The sequence below is a fragment of the Electrophorus electricus genome, chromosome 11 (assembly GCF_041902795.1).
Source record: "Electrophorus electricus isolate QZ-2024a chromosome 11, ASM4190279v1, whole genome shotgun sequence".
Classification (NCBI taxonomy): domain Eukaryota; kingdom Metazoa; phylum Chordata; class Actinopteri; order Gymnotiformes; family Gymnotidae; genus Electrophorus; species Electrophorus electricus.
The window spans coordinates 1,627,501-1,652,500 of record NC_137507.1 but is presented as its reverse complement, the minus strand read 5'-3'; the positions used below and the strand labels follow the sequence as shown (position 1 = coordinate 1,652,500).

General features: G+C 48.4%; 1 protein-coding gene across 2 annotated transcripts in view; it reads right to left on the bottom strand.

Annotated features, from left to right (window-relative positions):
* Positions 1-25,000, bottom strand: part of schip1 (schwannomin interacting protein 1) — a 203,389-nt gene that overhangs the window by 30,210 nt on the left and 148,179 nt on the right. Inside the window, exons 1-2 of one of the 2 annotated variants that reach the window (XM_035528212.2) lie at positions 8,749-9,059; positions 4,875-5,483 (exon numbers count right to left, since the gene is read on the bottom strand). In XM_035528212.2, the coding sequence (XP_035384105.1) occupies positions 4,875-5,483; positions 8,749-8,754 (615 nt within the window). In that variant the 5' untranslated portion in view covers positions 8,755-9,059. Of the gene's footprint in view, positions 1-4,874; positions 5,484-8,748; positions 9,060-25,000 lie in introns of those variants that run through there. The other variant, XM_035528211.2, reaches the window with a different exon arrangement.

Genomic DNA, 25,000 nt, shown 5'->3' with positions numbered 1-25,000 from the left:
CACACGCGCACGCAGGCACGTGCACACGCACACACACACGCACACATACGCACACATGCACGCACGCACACACACAAGCACACACACGTGCACACACACACACACAGACACACACACACACACACACACAGATCTGCCTCATTCCACACTCCTTCCATTTTTAGACTTCTACACCCACTCTGCCACCCAGTGTTCTCTCTCTCTCTCTCTCTCTCTCTCTCTCTCTCTCTCTCTCTCCCTCTCTCCTTCTCTCTCTCTCTCTCCCTCTCTCCCTCGCTCTCTCTCTCTCTCCCTCTCTCTCTCTCTCTCTCTCTTTTTCTTCTCTGTTGTCTCTCTCACATTCCAGTTGATCGTGTCTCATCTCTGCTATTACCTGCTCCTGCATGTTGCTTCGTTTACACTCCCTCCTGCCTCTGACTCTCTCTCTCACACACACACACACACACACACACACACACACACACACACACACACACACACCCACACACACACACCCACACACACACACACACACACACACACACACACACACACACACACACAGCCCCCTCATCCTGCTTTGGCTGTGCTGAAGGTTTCTTAGTGCCATATATAGATCACACTGTGTGTACTGAAGGCAGACCCTTCATCAGACCGTGTGTGTGTGTGTGTGTGTGTGTGCGCGCGCGCACACACTGACATACACAGCCCTCGGCTACAGGTCCTGATCCTCACCAAAGCTTCCACCAGCATTCCTGAGTAATAGGAGACGCTTGCAGGTCAGGGAATGCCTTCCTGACCCGCCCGGCACCCCCAGGGGACGTCTCCTGTTCAGTCCCCACAGTCTAACTAAGTCGGACTCCAAGACTCTACTCGGCCACATAACACGGAGACTGTCCTCCGTCCAAAACTGCAGTAGAGGGTGCTGAAGCAAATTAGTGATTAGTGTCTAATGACACACTTAAAGTGTGTGTGAGTGTGTGTGCGCCTGTGCGCGTGTGTGTGCGCGCACGTGTGAGTATGTGTGACTGTGTCCGTGTGTGCGTGCGAGTGTGTGTGCTCTTTTCTTCAGCAGTAACTTCCAACACATCGACCATGCACGCATGTCTGTACACCACCCCCCACCCCGCCCTCCTGGAGGCCACGCCCACACCTCTGGGCAGCAGCCGTGAACTACATGTTCAGCCACGAACTCAGCACAGAACTGGACTCGGCCGGCGGTCAGCGAGGAGTTCAGGCTCAGTATACACACGAACGCTGTCCTGAATGCCAGACTCCGGCCGCACGGCCATGTCTTCTGAACACACGCTTGAGTCTGTTAAAAACGTGGCATTTTTTGGAGCCACGTGTTGTGATTTTACTGGCTAGAATGAATCAACCCCAAACATTTTCTTCCGCCCATCCAGATACACAGTCACCTTCACACTCAGAGGAAGCGCTCAAGGCAACAAAAAAATAAACTGTCGTTCAGTAAAGTTTTAAAAGGCTATAATTACTTTACCTGTGCAATCGAACCTGGCAAACAGTGGAATATAAAACAGTTTTTCCAAGACTGTCAGTGGGCAGAGGGCAGAGGGCAGAGGGCAGAGGCGAGGCAGTGAGGCGAGGCAGTGAGGCGAGGGTAACTGTGGGCACACACACCGTTCTTTTGATCATCACCCTACAATCTGAAGAAAAACAGCAGGACTGGATCAAGACCCGTGGCTGAGCCGTGTGTGTCGATACAGGCACTCGTCTGACCAGCCATCCTGACGGGAACCTTCCGGAGGTCCACAAGATATTTCACGCTTGCCAGACCTGATAATGGACTCAATATGGAGTGTGTGTGTGTGTGTGTGTGTGTTGTGGGGGTGTTTCCCATCCAACAACCAGAGCTGCAGGGCCTGTTCGATTTGAGACATGGACATTAACGATCGTCTCCTGAGAAGCCTGGCGATGGAAGGGCAGTGTGTGTGTGTGTGTGTGTCTGCACACGTCTGTGTGTGTCTGTCTGTGTGTGTGTGTCTGCACACATCTGTCTGCATGTGTATATCTGTCTGTGTGTGTGTGTCTGCATGTGTCTGTCTGTATGTGTGTGTGTGTGTGTGTGTGTGTGTGTCTGCACATGTCTGTCTGCGTGTGTATATCTGTCTGTGTGCGTGTGTCTGCACACGTCTGTCTGTGTGTGTGTGTCTGTATGTGTGTGTGTGTGTGTGTCTGCACATGTCTGTCTGTCAGCACCACTGAGACATACGCATCAGACAGAGCCTATCAGACAGACATACCCATCAGACAGAGACTATGATGTCATCATCTATGTCTACGTAATAAACTGCATTTATTTGGTCAGCGCAGGGCTAACATTCACAACGTTTACAGAAAACCATCCTAAATAAACAGGAATGAAACATGGCAGGCTGCTAGCCAGTGGGACTGAGACAGTGGCACAAAGCGATTTAGATGCCCACTGCATCAAGGATTCTGACAGTGAATATACTGGAAACATGCACTAGACTGGCATTCAGTGTAATAAACATGGAAAGATAAGGTAATAAAACCCATGTAGTAATAACACAGCACTTCAAATAGCCCATCACTGAGACCCCCTACAGAGCACTCCACCACTGAGACTCCCTACAGGGCACACCACCACTGAGACTCCCTACAGGGCACTCCACCACTGAGACTCCCTACAGGGCACTCCACCACTGAGACTCCCTACAGGGCACACCACTACTGAGACTCCCTACAGGGCACACACCACTACTGAGACTCCCTACAGGGCACTCCACCACTGAGACTCCCTACAGGGCACTCCACCACTAAGACCTCCTACAGGGCACACCACCACTGAGACTCCCTACAGGGCACTCCACCACTGAGACTCCCTACAGGGCACTCCACCACTGAGACTCCCTACAGGGCACTCCACCACTGAGACCTCCTACAGGGCACTCCACCACTGAGACTCCCTACAGGGCACACCACCACTGAGACTCCCTACAGGGCACTCCACCACCAGGTCCTCCTACAGGGAGTGAAGGACACTAGCCATTTCTCCCTCCCCCATACACATTCCTGACATTCTGTCATGCAGATAAAAGGACACACACCCACACACCCAAACACACACATTCACGCACACAATGAGCTGAAAGCAGGGGCTATTGTCCTCCAGCTCAGTGTTTGCATGCCAAAGACAGACAGACAGACACACACACACAGTTTCATTTGCTTCACTAAATATTCTAAGCAGGCCCAAACAGCATTTGAGAGTCTACTCCAGCGTGAGGAAACACACCCAGACTCTAAATCTCATCTCACCTGCAGGCAACAGCTGCTGACTGTGACATCATTCTTCTAATTCACTCTTTCTTTAAATGTCAACTTCTAGATTCACAACCCAACAAAAACTGACACAAAATCTTTAGACACAAAGCTGAGTCTTGAGGCAAATCGATGGAACATTACTGACTGAACACTCAATTAGTAGAGGAGGGAAAAGAATCAGCTTTGAGTGAGAGAAAAACAGACACAACGCTGAGATACTTAAGTGAGCTGGATGGTCTGATACAGTAGGAACTGCACTCGGAAATGTCAGGGAAATGCAGTTCTAGTGCTGGCGCAGAGTGCCGTTATACCCGTCTCCAGACGCCACGCGGAAAACGAAACCTCAAACCGTTCCCACTACTATGAGCGCAGCAGCGCGTGGACAGCCTCAGAAGTGCGGAATTCACTGCAGTGACGTGCGCGGCGCGGGAAGCCCTCCTCAACGCTGCCACAGCACCCTCTGCTGGCCCACGGCCGACATGAACGCCGCCGGTCCCACTCGCAGGGTCTGCACACCACAGCGGAAAGTTCGGCACACAGGCAGTTTCAGTTCCCACTCCTGGGCGAGTTTTCACCTGTGCAGACAGTCACGCTACACTCGGAGTAAGAAAAGGACGGATCACGTCACTGGTGACCTCTACACATCACCGCTGGAAACGGCCGCCGTTGCAGTTCATGTCGTCTCCTTCGCGTTTGCAATTTATGGACACATTAGACGGAGTAAATGTCCAGATTAAGGACAGTTCACCACGCAGGACAGACGGATTACTGGACTATTAAGTAAGACATCATGCTCTGGGATTGGTAAGAGAGAGAGAGTGATTCTCAGGTCATCTTTGCATAAAACACCACAGTAGTGTCTCTTAAGGAAAGTGACATTACTGGTTACTAGAAAATCAAACAGTGTTACTACAGTGCATCAGTATGTAGAGAGCCACAGAAGGAGAGGGGCCAAACTCGTGAGTCAGGACTGGCCTTCACACTGCTTAGTAGAGTCCAGACAGTAAGACAACATCGTTTTTGCACACGTGAAGAAGCACCTCCACACCTCAATACCAACCCAGTACTTCACATTACAGGAGGAGTGTGAGTCTGTCCTCTCCTTTCATGGCATTAGCAAAACAGATTAGACATGTTGGTTTGAAGCTGCTACTTTTCAAACTAAGCAGACTAAACGTGTCCAGCAGGAGACATACGTGGCCCACGCGAGGCTGACCAGCTGTGTGTAGCACTGCACAATATAACACTCATTAATTATCATCACAATAATACCTCTGTGTTGCTGATATATCACAGATATGCAAATGAGCCTTCCAACAAATCAGTTTTGTTGGTTTTTTTAGTGATGTGACCAATCACTAAATGATCTCCAGTTAATAGACCAATCTCCAGATAAGCGCCAACTGTGCTTCAGTTATTGTAATAAATCAATCATAGACACGTTCTGTCAAAGTAATAAACGTCCTCCTTTAACCGTCAAACTGAACGACCCATCAAATCTTCGCCAAACGGTGCGCTTATACATCACAACACAAACATAACCGCACGATTTGTGTCCGTGCTAGAGCAGGCGGGACGAGACTCACGTTGGTGGAGCTGGTCCGGCCCATGTTCCCGTTCTGGTTTTCTTGCTGTTCCCTGAACTGCAGGCCAGCCAGGTGCCGCTCCAGCGCTGCCCAGTCCATGGTGGGGAGCTGACTCTCCTCTGCCACTCCTTCCTTCCTGGGACCACCCGCGGACCCCTCGCCAATGCTCCTGTCATCCGCCTCGCCCCTGCCGGAAGCGGGCGAGAGGGGCCGGTGTGCGCCGGTCGGGTTGCTGTTCCTCTTGACTTCCTCGCGCTCGGCGGGCGCTCGCGTCGCAGCGGGCATCGCCGGGGCCGGGGGCGTGCCCTTCACCGCCCGCAGCTCCTCGGCCAGGCTGCGGCCGTTCGGCGCCGGCTTCCGGAAGGCCCCGTCCACGGCCGTTGGGCGGTTGTCCGCGTAGTCGGCGGCGTACTCCCTCCCCCAGTCTTCGATGACCCGCTTCTTGTAGCGCCGGTAGTCCTCGTCCTCATCGTAGTCCTCGAGCGCGCCCAGGTCCAGGCCAGGCGAAGGCCGGCACTCCGAGCAGGGAGTTACCTTGTTGGAGCTGGTCTCGGAGCCGGAACGGCTAGAGACGTCGCTCCCCAGGTCCATGCCATCCTCCCGGTAGTCCTGAGAGACAAGGAGAGAGGGAGGGAAAGAGACAACGAGAGAGGGGAGAGAGAGAGAGAAAGAGAGGGAATGTTATTCTGGAGTACAGTACAGTCTATTTCCTACTGTAGTCCATGTAAAATCTTTTCAAATCATGACAAACCATTGTGATGCAGACAAAGCCAGGTCACAGGTCACAGAGAGATAAAGAAATAAATCAAGGAAAGAGAGGATGTGAACCCTGCCTGGGAGTGCCACTAGGCTTTCTGGGAAGTGTGTGCGCACTCAGATTAGCATCTCAGATTAGCGCCTTCGCACTCTCAAACAGAACCCCAGGCAGCTTTCAGCCGGGACCTTCCTTCCTGCATGTGCTTCCTTGGCACGTTAACGGGTGCAGGGGTGCCTCCATCCTCCCCCACTGCTGTGGCTCTCTGCCTGGGCCTCCAAAGTCAGACACACAGCATGTGCTCCTCCAGATGATCTACACACACACACGCACACCTTGACCCTGGCATTTCCTCACACTGTGCTGCTCCCACCAGTCCACTTCATCTCAGCCAGGTCAACCTTTCAGCACACACATACAGGACTGAACAGACTTATGAACTGGCAGAGCTGGAGTGTACCACCTGACTGAGCCAGTCATTAGCACAGGGACAGCACAGGGCAGCACAAGTGGAGCACAGGGACAGGACAAATGTAGGACAAATGTAGCACAGGAATAGTACAGGAATAGCACATGGACAGAACAAGTGGAGCACAGGGCAGCACAGGGACAGCACAGGGACAGGGCAGGGACAGCACAGGGACAGCACAGGGCAGCACAGGGAAACACAGGGACAGCACAGGGACAACACAGGGCAGCACAGGGACAGCACAGGGAAACACAGGGACAGCACAGGGCAGCACAGGGAAACACCGGGACAGCACAGGGACAGCACGGGACAGCACAGGGACAGCACAGGGCAGCACAGGGACAGGGCAGGGACAGCACAGGGAAACACAGGGACAGCACAGGGCAGCACAGGGAAACAGGGACAGCACAGGGACAGCACAGGGCAGCACAGGGACAGGGCAGGGACAGCACAGGGAAACACAGGGACAGCACAGGGCAGCACAGGGAAACAGGGACAGCACAGGGACAGCACAGGGCAGCACAGGGACAGGGCAGGGACAGGAACACTGCTGTGCTGTTGTGTGGAGATGCCTCTCACGAGCATCCTTTTACATTCAGCATTCCAAACCGGCGGTGTAATGACGGATAATTACATTACAGTTACAGGTAAATAAATCACACAGCTCGCCACTTCTTGTACCACGTAAGGATTCCAAAGCGTGCGCAGTGGCTTGTGGATGCACAGCACGACAGGGACAGCCACGGGACAGCCTGGCGGAATGTGGAACGTGAACATCTTTTCCCAGTGATTAAGAAGCGTGCGCAGGTCCCTAAGAAAGGAAACGACTAACCTTGACTTGGTGATGTTTGTTTACTGCGCCGTGATTGATTACAACGCTAATGAGAGCACCGGCCCGTGTTCAGGAGCCCTCCAGAACGTCGCTGCTGCTCAACATTCTTCACACGAGCTTCCCGAAGTTGTTTCACAGCGAACAGCGAAACAGTGCGACTTCCACGCACGTGACATTCTGTGACTGGAGAGTAATGAACCCTGACCAGCAAATGAGAGCGCGAGCTGATGATGAGTGGGGCTTCACTACACGTCTCAGAGCAGGCATGCTGATCTAGGGTAAGTCTTTTAACAAAGATGCTGAGGAATCGTACCTGCAGATGGAGTAACGCCACCAAACACCTGGTGTTCTGTTTTGGGTTGCGGCTAGGGACACACACACACAAACACACGCATATTGTGTGTGTGACCTCAGATTATTCATGCACCGGCCCAAGACGGCATCGTACCAGTCCTGTGTTTATCACCAAAATGGTGAAGTACCTACCACTACCTGTCAGGGCCAGACACTCCCTGGCCAGAAGGCAGATGTTTTGGAACATTACGATGCTGTAATATTCAGTAACAGCAGAGATGCAGATATCCAGCATCTCAGCATAAGCAAAACAGCAGAAGACGTGGATGTCAGTTTTAGGTGAAGGATACACGCACACAACATCTACGAAGCCTAAAAAACCGCGAGCCCTACGGAACAGGTGAAACGAAGGGACCGGAGTACACGGTTTACGAACGTGCCGGTCCAGTCACTTTTTAGTCACATAGCCACTTGCTACCTCGAGCAGTCTGCGAGGATGCTCTCGCAGATGACGTGCATGACAGAGCGTCTTTACTGGGAAGCCTTAATAACCAGCACAGCAGCGAGCACTTCCTTTTTAAGATCCAGATTTCAGGTGCTCCTTAAGAGGCCAACGTTTGCTCGCGTGATTAGTCGAGATGTGCACGCTTAAGTCGCGTAACACCGGTGATTTCGTTGATCGAGGCGTTAACGTATTAAAATTCATCTTTTCAACGATGCCTCTTTATTCTGTATTAAGTGTGTAAGTATTTAAAGTGTAAAAACAAAACGGCAGGTGGGTGAGGATATGATGGGAACCTGTCTCGCGTATCTTTTGGAATTAACCTCGTAGTGCGCTCATGTAGTAGCCCCCCCACACACACACCCCAGATTCGGCACACAGAAACACAATTCATGCAAACGAACAGCTGCTCCCACCTCGTTTTAACGTGCCCGTGTTGTAATGTCTGCAGTTGTTCGTAATGACGCTAATAAACATTGCAGTGGTCCACGGTGCACAGAGATCAGTGGAGCACAAGGACATGCGCGAGCCTCTCCCAAATGTCACCGCGCGCGCGGCATCGGCGGCGGCGCGTAGTCGTGCGAAATTCGGAAGACGCGAACGCACGAGCCATTAATTAACTTAGGAAGCGATCTGCAAAGAACCGCGCAGTCACGCACTCCCACATGATGTAATGTTCCCAAAAAAGTAGCGCGAGAAATCCGATATCCACCCGGCAACAGAGGCGCGGCGGAGAAAAGCCACACAAACATGCACAACAACAAAAACACGAGACTTCGTCTCCATGGTTAAACAATCTGGGAAAACCTCGCGAAGCTGAACGTGCTCGCTATTAAAAGAAGGACGCTGCTGGCTATTAACGGAAACGCGAGCGAGCGCCTTGGATCCGGACACAAAGTCTGATTTCCTTTAAAAAAACAAACTACCCAAACTAAGCTAACGGTGTTACCCGAGATGGATCTAGGCAGCCTTTTAAATCCAGAGCCAGGAAAAGAAACAAACGTCACGTTAGTCGCTACTTACAGCCATCTCTGCCCGCGCGTGCTTTCTCAAGACATTGCCAGTGTAGTGCCGTGGGTGTGGAAGAGATCCGCGTAACTTCAGCGAATAACAGCTCCGGAGGAGCGCGCTAGCCGACGACAGAGCACGGGGCCGGGACGGAGCGATGCGTCTCCGCCGCGTAATTCATCGCTCGGTTAGGAGCAGCGGTGCACGCAGCCCTCGAGCGCTCCAGGCTCCGCTCCAAAATAGACGCGTCCGGGTCTCGCGCACGGCTCTGTCCTCCCCAGATGATAGAGACTGGCATAGACGCAGAGCGTCTCTCTCTCTCTCTCTCTCTCTCTCTCTCTCTTCTCTCTCTCTCTCTCTCTCTCTCTCTCTCTCTCTCTCTCTCTCTCTCTCTCTCTCTCTCTCTCTCTCTCTCTCTCTCTCTCTCTCTCTCTCTCTCTCTCTCTCTCTCTCTCTCTCTGTCTCTCTCTCTCTCTCTCTCTCTCTCTCTTTCTCTCTCTCTCTCTGTCTCTCTCTCTCTCTTTCTCTCTCTCTCTCTCTCTCTCTCTCCACCCTTTCCGACAACGGATAATGTTCGTCCCTCTCCGCTGACTCCGCGCGCTGGATTCGCCTCGCCTTTACCGGTAGCCGGGAGCGAGGCAGGGCACGCGGAGTTTCGCCTGTGGAGGGAGCGACGTCAGAGAGCCCCCGCGCATTGCACTTGCTGACCTTGTGCACGGAAAGCGGAGCAAAGCACACAAAGACCAGAGCAGGATGTGGCGTTAGTAGAGTGTTTGCGTTTAGGACACAATGTAGCATTGCCTAAAACCGCCTCACGCGAACGGTACGCTCGTGCGTAAGAGGGCGCTTTAGGCCCTAGAGTAGGTTTAGTAACATGTCACATTTCCACCAATACTAACCACCATTTGTTGCTTAATTAGGTGCGATTTGGCCAGTGTCCTTTCTGCATTGTTTCAGTGGCCTTTCACAGTTTTAAACGTACCACCATCATTCATGGGAATGTGGGTGGGAATATGGTCGCTGTCAAAAGCTATGGAAATGATATGGTCACTGTCGAAACAGCTATTTCAGGCCCCCGATATGCTCAGCACGAGTGGTTCAGTCACGTAAATCCAACACGGATACTTTAGTGTGCAGGGACCGTGCTGGTGAACTGGAGGCATGCCTGGCGAGTGTCCACGTACACTCCTGACAAACCTCTCAGGCAAGCAGTATCCACAGCACCCTGGACATAGTTTGGAGCGACTCGTCAGTCCACATTCCCATCGAAACCGTGGAACATCTCATTTCAAAAATGGATCAGGATCAGAAGCTTTGGGACTAAACCAGATCAAGTGGAGAAGCTTCCAGGACCAGTGAGTGCAGAAGGAAGCCCAAATCAAATGTTAGGAAACATCATCTCCAGCCTGAACCGCACGTCCATAAAACCGAGACAGAAGGTTCATGTTAAAATTTGCAGTCTAGCAAATATTTAGACTCACAAACTTGCCTGACCTGACAAAATACTTCTGCGCAGTTCCACTGTACTTCCAAGTTTCCTTTTCCTTCTCGGCTCGCGGCCGATAACAGGAGAAATAAATTTGTATCAAAAGTGTGAGAAAGTGGAATGTTGAATGACCATAACAGGTGCAGTCAAAGATCAAAGACCGTCAGTCGTAGCCATGTGCACAGACCATGTCCTCAAAATGTGTGCCAAAAAAGCTCGACACAAACTATTTAAGAGGAGTTTATCATGTCCACAGTCCAGATGTCAGTGTGTAAAATGTATTTACTCCTTCAAATTCCAGGAGAAAATAAATCCATAAAAGGGTCCTATGTTTGTCCTCAGATGGCAGAACTGTAAAGCCCGTGTGCGAGACTCGGAGGCGGGAAGAACCGGGCTGGTGCTGAAACAGACAGCGAGGGCTCGGTCAGGCCCAGGCTTCCGAAAGCTCCCGTCTCCAGGAGACCGTCGCCAGGCGACCGGTGGCAATTGAGTCGGGTCGGAGCCCTCACATAGGTGGGTAGATGAAGGGGGCCGCATCCTGCCAGCTGCAGATATGAGACGTCTGAGAACATGCAGCTTCATGACACGCACGCCAGGTGGACTGCATTGGCGCTTGGCTCCGAAAGATAAACCCCCCCCCGGCCGATCCCTGTAAAGGTCACGGAAAAAACTGAGGACGAGAAGCTCGATGGGGGTAAATCTCCTTGAAGAGAACAGAGTCAAGGCACTGCACTCTGTGAGGTGAGAAAAACCGTTTACGAATCCAGACCATCATCAAGCCATTAGATTGTCGGAGGGAGGTTAATCCAACTATGCTCGTGTATGTGTGTATGTGTGTGTGTGTGCGCGCATGCGCGCGCAGGGGCCATGAGGCACCTGCACTGAGCTGCGCTCTTAAAAAGGCTGACGTCTTCTCTCAGGATGAGGTGAGCTGAGAAACCTCGCAGGGTCTGAACATACAGGATGCTGGTTATGACTTCAGTGCATCTGTACAAAGCAACAATCGACTTTTAGGAAGGGGGCTGATGTGTGAATGCATGTGTGTGGGGGGGGGTAGGTGTTTTTGAAACAGTCACAGTAAGTTTTTTCAGACAGCAAAAAAAAAAAAGAAATTGAATTTGTCTTTCCTGTCAAGAGCTCATGGGCTCAGAACGAGGGCCGTCCTTGTAGGGTTGAGCAGGAAGTGAGGAAGCAGGAGGGAGGAGGAAGAGACTGACAAGATGAGTCACGACAGGACTGGTCGAACAGAGATCTCCACTGCACCGACCTCAGGATTATCGTGGCGTGTGTCACAGGCACAATTAGGGAAGGATATGTCATGTTTCCCCTTTTCACCATAAAGACTTAAATGACACCACAGGGGAAATCCCCTGTTAAGTCTTAACCAGACTGGTCTGTCTAATTGGAGAGAAGCCAGTCACTCTCCATCAGGGTCCAAACCCAGCGCACGCCGGCCCAGATCAGATCGATCAAGCTCGCAGTGATTAGTGGGGAGACGTTAATCGGACAGATCACCTGGGCTGGGTAGCATCAGAGAACGGAGGGGCGTTCCTCCCGGTCCTGATCCCACGTCTTCCCCCAGACCTGTTAATCCATCTGGACTAGCAGGAATGAAGGTCAAGCTACGGGTCACAGCCCAAAAAAAATAAACGCATTGTCCATGCCTCTTAGAGAAGGGGGTGGGAGAGAGAGAGAGAGAGAAAAAAATTTCCTGAAAGGATTAATGGAATTTTTGTTCTCAGTTAACATCAGGGAACTTAAGGACAGATGAATATCTAAACTGGTTTGGCTTTGGTTAACATGTGGTTTGTCAACTGGTCAAGTAGTAGTCGAGTCGAGTAGTTACACTGCTCACAAACGATAAGGTTAGACTGCACTTATCCCCGAGTCCTGCTGAAGTCCAGCTGTCCCACTGTCTCTGAGGAGAGTGTGAGGGGTCTGTGTCTCACACCCCCGGCCCCCCGTCGGGTGAGTCCGCGGCAGCAGCAGAGCTAAATAACCGCGCGGCACACCCAGCCGGCCCAAGGTGCACGGGGCAGACGCATGCTCACGTGACCCAAGTGCCATCACACTTAGATGGTGCAAGCCCCCCGTAGGACTCCGGAAGGTTCCGTAACGCTGTCCAGACCAATTAGAGCCCAGCCTTAAACCACTAGTCGACATTCGCGCTCAATCATTCTCGCACTGCAGACGGAGGGGGGTGGGCAGAGAAAGGGAGAAGTAATGTGATCAACAGATAGAGATCGTCAGTTGTCACTGTGACCCCGTACGAGGACAGCAGTACACACTGGTGTTTAAGGGGTCACTTGGAATGAAACCCTGAACTATGTAGATAGTGTTGCCTATTTTATAGTCAAAAATCCCAAAGGGACAAATAAAAGAGATAAAGTGAAAACCCCTGTCCTTAAGCGCGGTGTTGGGTCCATCTACACACACGCCCCTGAGCTGAGACCAATTTGCAGAAAGATCTAAGAAATGTAATCTTGGGTCTAATATCTCGGCTAGCTTACCTAGTCGAGAGTGCAAATGAGGGCAATAAAACAGAGATACGACTGTTTTCTGTGCTGTAAGTGTTATAAAGTATAGCAGTCACACACAAAGTGCCGTGCAGCTTTGGGACTGAAGATAACTGCTGAACTGCGAGTCTGGCTGTCCTGCGGGCGGCCGAATGTCTCGTCCTGCTGTTTACAGAGCCGCGGCACCAAACAGCCCAAGAATGGCGGTGTGACCAAATACACAAAGCGCCCTGCAAAGGATCAAGGTGAATGCTGAATAATTGAGTTTCTGGTAGTTTCTAGAAAATGTGAAGACACACCACAGCTATGTAACTACAGGAGTGATGGGAGCTGGAAACCTGCTTCGCGTCTCAAGCAGGTGTTTCGTTCAGAACGGGGGACGCTGATCGGCAATAATGACATAATTACATGGTTCAGTGGTACCTGATATAGCTGTGTGTTCACAGCCGTTCTTAATATGGCCAAAATGAATGTTAACGCTGTGCGAGACAGCAAACAGACTCCTACCACTGCTGGTAGGATGTTTGTGACAAACCCACTCTGATTCCGGCATCATCACACACCCAGTGTGCAGACCGGGACACGCCGGGACATTATGGCTCTAATTCAGTTCGAAAAATGAATCTAGAATATTTCACATTAAAATAATCTCGTGGTCTGTAACTGAACCGAAAGGTGCTGCATTAGAAGTGGAAAAGCAGACAGTCTCTGTAATTACAGTAGTAATACAGGACAAAGCAAAGTGATAACCTCAAGACCATGGACAAAGCCATCGAGATGTTCCTAAATCCCCAGTTTTAAACATTCAAATTGAAAATAAAGATGCAGACTAAAGAATTAGCTGAAGAGAACTGCTGGTCTTGTCCTTTACTGAAAGTTCAAGATGATGTTTATTTGAGGCACCTCCAGAGAACGTCCGACAGTCACACAAAGAACCCGTATTTTTCTACAGTTTTCAGGGGTGATTATGTAATCGCCCCACCTGTTTTTACATACTAGTGTCTGAAATCCAAATCCATTATATCCCAACCATACATTATTCAATATATACTGATACCAGGGGGAGCGTGGTACCACTACAGTCCAAGAGAAGACATCTCTTTTTAAAAAAAGACATCTTACATAAGGTTGTTTTTCTGTACCATCCTGTACCTGGTCGAGGGATGATGTTCCTTACATACAGGTCTGCAGTGGATTACCCAGAATCCTTTGCAGAAGTCTGCAGAGGCCCCTTGCCCTGTACACAGAGGTGGCAAATTTGATGATGCAAGCATGTTTTTTGATAGCATGTCTCCAAAAGAATAATTAACACATTTATGCGTTATTATGATTCTTGATGCGTTATTGATTATTATGTAACTGCTGTAATGGTCTGGCCCACTTGACATTGGCTTGTTACCTAAACCGAGTGTGGCACGTTTTAGATAAATGCCGTCTCGCTATCAAGTGGAACTTCAGAGAGGAGTAGCCCTGTACCCTCAGAAGACGATCAGCGCCCTGAGTCGCACATTAGCCAGCGAAGGCCCAGGGACTGCTGGGACTACTGTCAGAGTTCTGAGCGCCTGTGACCATCCTGGAAGTGTAATGGAGGTCACACTCTGCCCTGTGGGCTTCACGCTTGGACAGTACTGCCTGACCCTGCAAAGGGAAACACGCGTGCTGTCGTGCTCACAATCGCCTGGATCAGGAGAAAGAGAGAAAGCCTTCCACCTGTTTGGAGGAGATTATGTAAATCATCTCACAGAGATGACCCACTCCACTGCTCCCGAGTCACACACACGCCCCACCTCAAACTTATCTTCTGAAGAGGGGCTCACGTGTTAAGATGGTGTTTAAAGTCAGACCAGCCATTATGGTGATCTCTTTCATCACAAGTGTTGAATACATGAGGCTGCACTTCAACTAAATCGTTTCAACAGCTGAATTCTGTCACTAGTAATGACTGTCCACTTTAACCCTCAGGCACGCAGAGGTCACACATATACACAAACACACACACACTACCCAGAGTCTCCTTTACACATTTACACAGGAAATTATTCCAACAGAAATCAGTGAAATATTTTGTGAATGTTTTTGAGAAACAAAACTGCCCTAGCGTATGCATATGCTCACACACAGACACACTGGTCTGTGTGCACGCGTGTGTGTACATGTTATGGGAGGACAGAGTAGGTGGTCCGTGTTTTGCTCTGATACAGTAGTGCTAATCATTATCTACTTCAGTACGACGCTTCCCAGAGGCGGTACAGTAACCAAGCAACACATTCAAATGGCAGTGTTACGCTGGCGACGGGTTGCCCTGGAAACAGGTGACTGAGGCTGACTAATAGTGTGTGAAAGGGACAGGTTTAGACCCTGGGGCATCCCACACTCCAAAAACGTCGACGGTCAGTGCAAGAAGAGCATCGTCCATACCAGCTGATTGGAGGCGGAGTCAGCGGATTAACACGAGCCTCGGAAGTGTCATTACGACTCCGTGATAGACGGAGTAAAAGTGGTGGTGTTTCTGGCTCAGTCCCCTGTGGCTCTACCGCTGGCTAACTTACAATGTCAGATTTGTCAGGACAGGTGAATGCTTTCATTTCCTGTGAATAAAAACTAAAAAAAAAAAGTTCTAAGAAAAGCCTGCTAAGAGGAAGGAGGAAGGAGGTTTCTAACGGAGAGAAGGACGTAAATGTTTTAAAATGTTTGGTTGGACCTTTCCTGGCCAGGTGGCGTGCTTCTGCGCTCCTGCCGCTTCCTTAAACTAGGTTTCCGTAACTCACTTGCTTTGTGGGTCTCAGACATCACGCTGACTTCAGCTCACATCACTGTGGTTCTAGACAGAAGGGACGTAAAAATAAAGGTGACATGCTCTTTTTTTTCCTCTAAATAGACTCATAACACCTTTTAGCTCGACTTATACAGCACACGTTATATTTTTGGGCCAGGTGGAACTCACGAGGCTGTCAGACAGCAGTTATAGCAGCTCTGTGAATGCTTAAATCACTTTGTTAGTTATCTTCTGCCTTTACGCTCCAACTTCAGTGGAGCCTCTCGTAATGGCGATTAGATTTATACACATGAAATAAGGAAGTTTCTGATGTTTAATTACAGTTCTAGGAAACATAACAGTAATAAAAGCAACGTGAAGCATCTGCTCCAGTTTGCAGCAGAACTCGTATCTGGGCTTACAAGACTTCGCCGTTCCCTAAAGGCTCGGAGACGGTTGCTATGGTCCTCTGCATCGGGTGCAGAAATCGAACCCATGTGTGTGCGAACCACGTGGACCAGATCAGATCTTCCATCTGGATTCGATGCATGCATGCCTGAGATTTTGCAAGGCAGCATCTATCACACAGCGCTAACAGGATCTGATAGCGGGTCCTTCCCCAGAGCCATTAGGGAACGAGAGCATCAGGGCACAGGTGATCTGCGGAACGAGGCACTGAAATGGGGTGCTGAGGCGGGGTGTCCCCACACACTCTGCTCACTGCAGTTGCGGATCAAACAGAGAGATCTGCTTTTAAACGGTGCTGACCTCTCCTCATCAACGGGAGAGGAAGAAGAGGGGAGATGAAGGAGTGTTGTACGATGGAGGACTGATGAGTCACTGCCCCCCATCTCTCCATCTCTCTCTCTCTCTCTCTCACTTTCTTTTCCCCTCTCTGTATATCTCTACTTGTAAATTTGTGCTGACACTGGACAGCTAAGAGGAAGCGCACTCACAGGAGAGCCGTTCTGATCGACCCCGTCTGCTTGCTTGGCTCTGCTGAAAGGTTAAACTATGCTGAAATATATTCCGGTAATACGTATTATTCTGAGACAGGGTGTCGGCTGGGGTTAAGGACTCGCGTCCTACACACTGACTGCATCTCATTAAACTATAGTGGGATTGTTTCTATTTTTGTGACATTTATTTATAGTGCTGTTCCATAAATCTGAATATTTACTATTCACTGATGCGAGCGAGCATATTTCTGTCATTCTCTCAACCTTTAACTTTATGTTCAGATGCATATGTGCCGATTGTCTTGTTCTGCACTTCTTGTTTTCTTTAATTTTGTTTAATTTTGTTTACACACACACACACACACACACACACACACACACACACACACACACACACACACACACACACACACACACAGTCGCTGTTGCCTTGCTGTGTGGTGATGAACAAGGTCAGTTCCTGGGGTTTGGATCGCTGTGTGTCTGATCACAGGTGGCACATTTTAGACGTGGAACGTGGATTACACAGTTATACACCACGATTAACAGTCATTACACACAAGATGAATGACTCCTCAACATGTCATAAATCTACTAATACACTTTAGATCAATTCTCAGATCTCCAGCATCGACGCCAGAGCAGAGACAAGTGACGATGGAGATGTGTACATATGAAGCAACATGCAGAAGCTTTTTATAGAAGCAAAACCCACCGTAAATAATTACAGACATCTGAGCAATTCTATCATTTCCACATGGTTGTGCCTGTCCAGTGAACCATAATGTGGACGGATTCTTATTATCTGCGAACGTGTTTACATTTGAACACACACGCTTGAACGAGTTCGTCTGGGAAACCTAAAGTGGCCTGGACCTTGGGCACGCAAGGGTGACACTGTACCAGCCACTTCTTACCATTCACCTGTCCATCCATTCATCTGTCCATCCATTCACTTGTCCATCCATTCACCTGTCCGTCCATCCATCACTCCATCAATCTATCCATCCATGATCCCTCCATCCATCAGTCCACCCGTTTCACATTCATTAGTCTATTTGTTTATTCATCCATCCTCGAGTCCATCCACATATCTATAAATATGTGCACTCATCCATCCATCATCTATCCATACTTCCATCCATCCATCTGTCCATCTGTCCATCCGTCCGTCCATCTGCAAATACTGTGTGCGAGTGATAACAGAGCCCAGTGTTCCTGTTGTGTTAACAGTGGATTTGGTGTGGAATTGTTTTCATTACAATAAGGTCACAATGCAGATCGACATCCCAGCATGCATCACTGCTGCCTCATCACTGGCCAGTTGAATAATTGCACTACAGCACTGTTCCAGATTGATCACACACACACACACACACACACACACACACACACACACACACACACACACACACACACACACACACACACACACACACACACACACATCTTTGTGTCTTGTTATCATCTGGACACACACATATATACACTTGCACACTTTATTGATCATATTCTAAAAGTTAATGGAAAAGAGATAGCTACTAAGCCCATGCCATCTCCCCCAGGTAGGTGGCCTGTCATAGTGCCTGATTATAATTAGGCTTCATGTGAGATATATTAGCCTTCCACTAATCTAGAGTAATTAATCTGATAATGACAGTATCTATCAGTCTGTAATGGTTCATTGTAAAAGAGGCAACTTGAATAGCATGTCAGCCACTGACCTTCATATGACCTCTAACATACACACACATATACACACATACACAGACACACACACACACTTCGTGTGCTTTTGCTTTGTGTTTCCTAGCCTTCGTTATCCCAGCCCTTGTTTAGTTTATCATGTTTCCTCATACTCTCTGTGTTGCTCTATGACCCTGGACTACCCTAATGACTACGACTCTGGATTTGCCCCTAATAAACCTCGCTTTGCTCTGCACATGCGTTTGCCTCCTTACCGCCCACCGTTACACATGTACACACACACACATACTGCAGCACTAATATGACCAGTGTGAAGCAAGAGGTCTCGTACAGAGTGATCTTCAGTGGAGAGTGAGTCATAGAGAGAGTAGGGAGGGGCCATGGGGGGGGGGGGGGTTGAGAAAGAGAGACAATCAATAATTTATTATTGATTATTGATTAATACACATTTAGAAATTGTCTTCCTTTTTGTTTTCTTTTTCTTTTATTGATTACTTATAATCTTATGAATAACTTAATTTCTAGTGCACTATTCCGATCTATAACATGATCCTTCTCTTGTTTATGATGTGTTTATATTTGTCTTATTTATGGTGTGTTTATATTTGTCTTATTTATGGTGTGTTTATATTTGTCTTATTTATGATGTGTTTATATTTGTCTTATTTATGATGTGTTTATATTTGTCTTGTTTATGATGTGTTTATATTTGTCTTATTTATGGTGTGTTTATATTTGTCTTATTTATGATGTGTTTATATTTGTCTTATTTATGGTGTGTTTATATTTGTCTTATTTATGATGTGTTTATATTTGTCTTATTTATGGTGTGTTTATATTTGTCTTATTTATGATGTGTTTATATTTGTGTGTTTCTTGTTAATGGCTTTGGCAACAAGAGTGTATTTTATTACCTTCATGCCAATAAAGCAATGTTGAACTGCGCTGACAGAGAGAGAGAGAGAGAGAGAGAGAGAGAGAGAGAGATTGTTCAGAAAAGAGCGAGATCTCAGGGAAACACCACGCTTCACATTAGGGACAGAAACACTAAAAACGTGTATAAATAACAATTACGCAGGACTGAAGATTAATTCAGCTGGAAACTTCAATTCAGCAAAGAAAGCATGCAGGGCGTCTACGCAATCAAATGTCAAATTCCATTCAAATACCAATTGAAATTTGGCTCAAAATATTCCATTTTATGATAGAAGCAGTTCTGTTGTGTGGTTGTGAAGTGTGAGGGCCACTCACAATGGAGCAGAAATTATGCACTCTGAATTCAGTAAAAATATCCCGAAAGTACACTGGAAAACAACTAATTATGCATGTAGAGCTGAATTAGGCCAATTTCCACTATTACTCAAAATTTTAAAAAGGAGTATTAAATACTGGCTACACTTAAAAAACAGAGACCCCCACTCACACCACTACAAAGCCCTGCAGTGCCAAGAGCTGAGCAGAGAAAAGAGTCCCCTCACACAGCTGGTCCCCTCACACAGCTGGTCCCCTCACACAGCTGGTCCCCACATACAGCTCGTCCTGACAAATACTAACAAATACTAACACTGTAACACATCAGGACCAGTCTGAAATTCAAACAATCAGACCAAACCAAATTATTACACTTCAAAAACAAAACTACATCACCCACAGGAACACACAAACACAAAGCAAAATGTAGTGTTATCTGGCCCTAAAACGTCAGTACACTGTAGCAGATGACCTGCACACAGTGACTAACATTAAACACAGAACCACGTTGACAAGGTACAGACTCAGCGAACACAACCTGGCCGTCCAGTCGATATAAAAAGTGGCTACCCAGAGAACTCTGCCAGCAATGTAAGGATAACACTGTAGAGACAGAACTGCACTTCCTCACTGAATGTGAAAAATTCATCCAAATACGGCAAATTTACTTTATAACATTTGAGACGATCCACCGCAACTTTAAGTGTCTGTCTAACACTGACAAACTGCCTGTCCTACTGGGAGAAAACTACTTTAGCTGTGTGATACACATCTGGCATAAGATGAGGGACAGTGAGTAACCCACCCAAACACATACAAACACACACACATACACACACACACACACACACACACATGCATACACACATGCATACACACACACACTCATACACACGCATACACACACACACGCACACACATGCATACACACACGCATACACACACACACTCATACACACACATACACACACGCACACACACACGCACACACACATGCATACACACACACACTTATACACACGCATACACACACACACGCACACACACACACATAAGCACACACATATACACACACACATATACACACACATACACACGCACACACACATGCATACACACACACACTCATACACACGCATACACACACACACACACACACTCATACACACGCATACACACACACACACACACACACATATACACACACACATATACACACACACACACATGCATACACACGCATACACACACACGCACAAACACACACATACACACACATACACGCACACATGAACAACATCTTGCTTTGTTTAGTAGTCAGTTCATCTTCCTTTACTTCTGTTCACTGTACTGCCTCTCTCTGCCTTTCTGCTGTTGTGTGTGTGAAGAGGACAGAGGGATCTGTGCAGGACAGCACGTGACAGATGGCTAACACTAATGCATGGCGTCTCTGCACAGCAGCTCCACTGCAAGCACGGGTAGGAGGAGTCAGAGGTGAAAGACGCACAGAGAGCACAGCTGCAACTCAACTGTAATTAGAACGTCACTCAGCTTCTCAAATGAAATGCAAAAAAAAACCACCCCCAAAAAACAGGTCCTCGTGACCCACAATTTAGACTTCTGTTTTGTATTCATTTCATTTGAGAAAATTACAAGACATCCAGATTTTGATTTCAGACAACTGGCATGATTGACCAGTCTATCAATTTCATTCCAATTTACGGAAAGATACATTTAGGTGTTGTCAGCATAAAAATGAAAGAAATCATTAAGGCTTTAAAACAGACAACGAAAATGTACCCGAGATGCAACTTTGAAGCACCCCACTGTTCAGAGATGCAGGGACAGACATCTTGTCATCAACAAGCTGCTACAAATGTCTTATTTGCCAGATAAGAATAAAACCATGTAGGTGCTGTCCCAGAAATTCCAGTCCACTGTTTGAACTTTTCTAATCAAACAGTGTGGTATCAAAGATATCTGGACTATTTAAAATAGAGACTTAAGCATCAGCATGATTTAAAAGGTCAAAGGTCACAAAAAACTCCACGGAAAGCTCGGTCAGCGCTACGCTTTGGGCAATACCCAGACTGAAATTTTTCAAGAATGGTAACCAAAGCCCACTTTTCGCAGTCAGTGCTGGAGGCTGGACTAGCAGGGGCATCATTTGGGTGGTGATCGAGTTGCTCTCATGAAGCAGTTTTGAGGTCCTTTAAAATGAAGTCGGTGAACCTGCAGTTTGGTTCGTTTTCAGCGACTCTCACTTCCTCATTTAACCCCACGGAGGAGTTTAGCGGCAGTCTAACGCTGCTCCTGTGGTCTCACAGTGGTGCCCAAAGCTTTGGAGCATCTCACCCAACCGTCCCACTGGCTATGCTTGCCCAAAGAAAGATGTCGATCAGAAAAAGAATCGCCATTCGGAATCGCCATTAGAACAAACAGCACAGTTGGTGACAGGAGCCGGAAACTCAGCCTATAAAATAATACAGCCAAGATGTGCCAGTAAAGACACTATGATGTGCCTCCACACGAGCAGCACCAGCTACAGCCAACACCAGATCCACAGCAGGCGGAAGACCTGCAACGTGTCTGCAATACTTAAAAACTCTGACGCAAACTCATTTGCGTTGTGTACGCGTGCATTAAAATCGCCAACTACCAAACCTTTTTCAAAATCACGCATCGCATCTGACAATTCCAGATTATCCTGTGGACACAGATTAACACGCTGATTTCTCCTACTTGGAGCCAGGTCTCCATAAGAAAAAAAACACCATTCCTAACTTTATCCATAAGTCTTCTTGGATAAAGATCTTATGTGGAATAATGCCAGCTTGCAGTATCACTCACGGCGAGTTGAACAGAGTTGCGCAGCACGCCGTGGAAACACTCGTCCATTTGCATATTTTTCACTGTACCCATGTCAGCATTATATTAGGTATGAAACATTAGATTGATGGCAATGGGACCAGTGACATTATTAAACTGATCAGACTCATTAACATTTTAATGACCTGCAGGTTTACGGCTTGGGGGGGTTGCAGCTCGAGAACAATATCCCCACCCGTAAAACCCAAACGAACCACCTAGCAGATTAGCACATCTGACCAGCCAACACAGGCTCCCATGAGCACGCTCTGGCTCAAGGCAGCCGTGGAATACACATCCAGACATGACGTGAGAGCCCCCCTTGGACTGGAAGAAGTTAATGAATGCTGTCAGAGCTGCTGTTCCTAATATTCTGAGCTGTAAGCTTTTTGCGCTGTGAGCCGTGGCGATGCTGTCGATTGTGGACACGGAGGTTCCTAAAAAAACTTCAGATAAACAGAAAATGTCTGTCTGTGGTCCAGTTGGGTCATGGAAAAGTTCTTAAACTGTTGCTCAGCCCAACAGCCAGAGCAAGAGTGATGGTCACCACAGCCCCGCCTCGGTGTGGATACTGCACCACACTACGAAGATGGTAAATGAATGCAAACGTCCCAGGAGCTCTGCAGAAAGGTGTGTGAGGTGTGGGGCTGCAACTGGCGTGAGCCTACGACAGGTGATAACGGCTGCTGCTTCCTCCTCTGCTCTTGGAGGAGAAGCGAGTCACCGTGGACACAGGCGCCATGCTAACGGGAGGCAGGGTGGATCAATGCACGGGCCCTGCCAGCCTCGGGGACGCTGACCTGCTCAGCCGGCTCCGTCTGCTAGCACGCCGAGCCGTATCATTGCAACTGTTACAGCCGTTTATCCACCACATCCCAGATCAATACATTAACGTTTAGGGACACGCACGGCCTTGTGGGGCTTCCTGGTTTGTCCACTCAGCTTGTGTCGCGTGACAGAAACGTGCACGTAACGTAACAAAAGTTCACGTAACGTAACTCGCTACCGCACGCACTTCTGTACAACTTCAATGACAGATGGGCACCGTGGTGACAGCATGTGTTCAAGCGTGGCAAGGCTCGGCCGTCAGCTTGTGGAGGCTCATTTATAGGAACTGGGAACTGATGGGAGTAATGTGGCCCAGAACTATATTCTGCAATAGTGCCTTCACCACGCTGCTACTGCACCATTTCAGCCCAAAGATGCAGGTTTAATAAGGGCATGCAGGACTGACCCAAGCGAGGTCGTCTCTCCGCCACGAGGCCAGCCTGGAGAACTAAAAACAGGAGCTGGAGTCTCAGCGGGGTGGAGGAGCTGTTCACATCTGTTCCCTGATCGGACCTACGTCACCTCCGCCCCTGTGCACGCACCTGAGAGAAGGTGACCTCCGAGTGAGAGAGCTCGTGTAGAGGAGGCTGTCTGTCTGTCTGTCTCCTCCGCTGTCTATCTGACAACTCGCTGTAGCTTGGAGAAAAAAAACACCATTCAGTCAGAGGTTCACAGTCTGGGAGGTGAACGTCATGACTGTAATGGTACAATTAGTGTCTGCAGGACAACAGAATTGGAAGTGGCAGGGCAAACAGCCAGAAAGAGCTCACTGGTGCAGCCAGTGAGTGTCTATGCTGGCAGAAGAGGTACCAAGTGTTATGCAAATGAATGCAAATTCCTCGCTGTAACAAGTGACGTTTCTCAAAACCTCAATGATGTCTCGAGGATCTGTGGCGGCGTTTTATCCTATCTGCTTCCTGACCCTCACGAGACTAGCAGAGTACCACGAGACACTTGCTCCCCTCAAATCCTTCCCCCAGGGGACGAAGCATGTTGTCATGGTTGTCAAGCAAGAAACTCCCAAGACTAGCAACGGTCCGTCTGACCGAGAGAGGAGGAGATTACAGAAGGAAAGACTAAAGGTGGAAAAACATGCATCTGACAAACACACACACACACACACACACACACACACACACACACACACACACACACACACACATACACATACACACACACACACACACACACACACACACACACACACACACACACACATACACACATACACATACATACACATACACACATACACACACACATACACACATACACACTCACATATACACATACACTCACACACACAAGCACACATACACACACACACACACACACACACACACACACACGAGCGTGTGTCTCCCTCAGGCTATAACGATGTTGTTCTCCTGTTCCTCTTAAAAAGGAGTGCTACATTTCTAACAGCTGATTTGAGGGCATACATGCCACGTTTAAACCTACACATTTTCAGTTGTGTAAAAACATAACTGTTCTAGAGCTTCTGGACTCTCTTGCTGAACTAAAAGACTTTGAAACAATTGTCAGCCGCAATGCAAATGTCTGCAACCTACGGAAGACGAACACTAACTACTACAGACCAATGCAAACAAGTGAGTGCTCACTGATGCGCCATCCAGCCTTCACGTGGAGGGGGTGGGGGGTTATCCATTTTAGTAACCATGGCGATGGATTACTTTGCATTTCACTGTACTAATCCAGGTTTTCTCCCAAGAGGTGAAATGTTCTGGGACAAGGTGTGCTTGGCTTGTGAGCTCGTTAGCATCATTAAAATGAAACTCACATAGAGCCTATCGGGCTCTGCGGGGGGCCAGACCCGAGGGGCAGTGGTGGAGCCTACGTCAGACCCTGGGGCCCAATGTTTCACCACAGGGGTGTC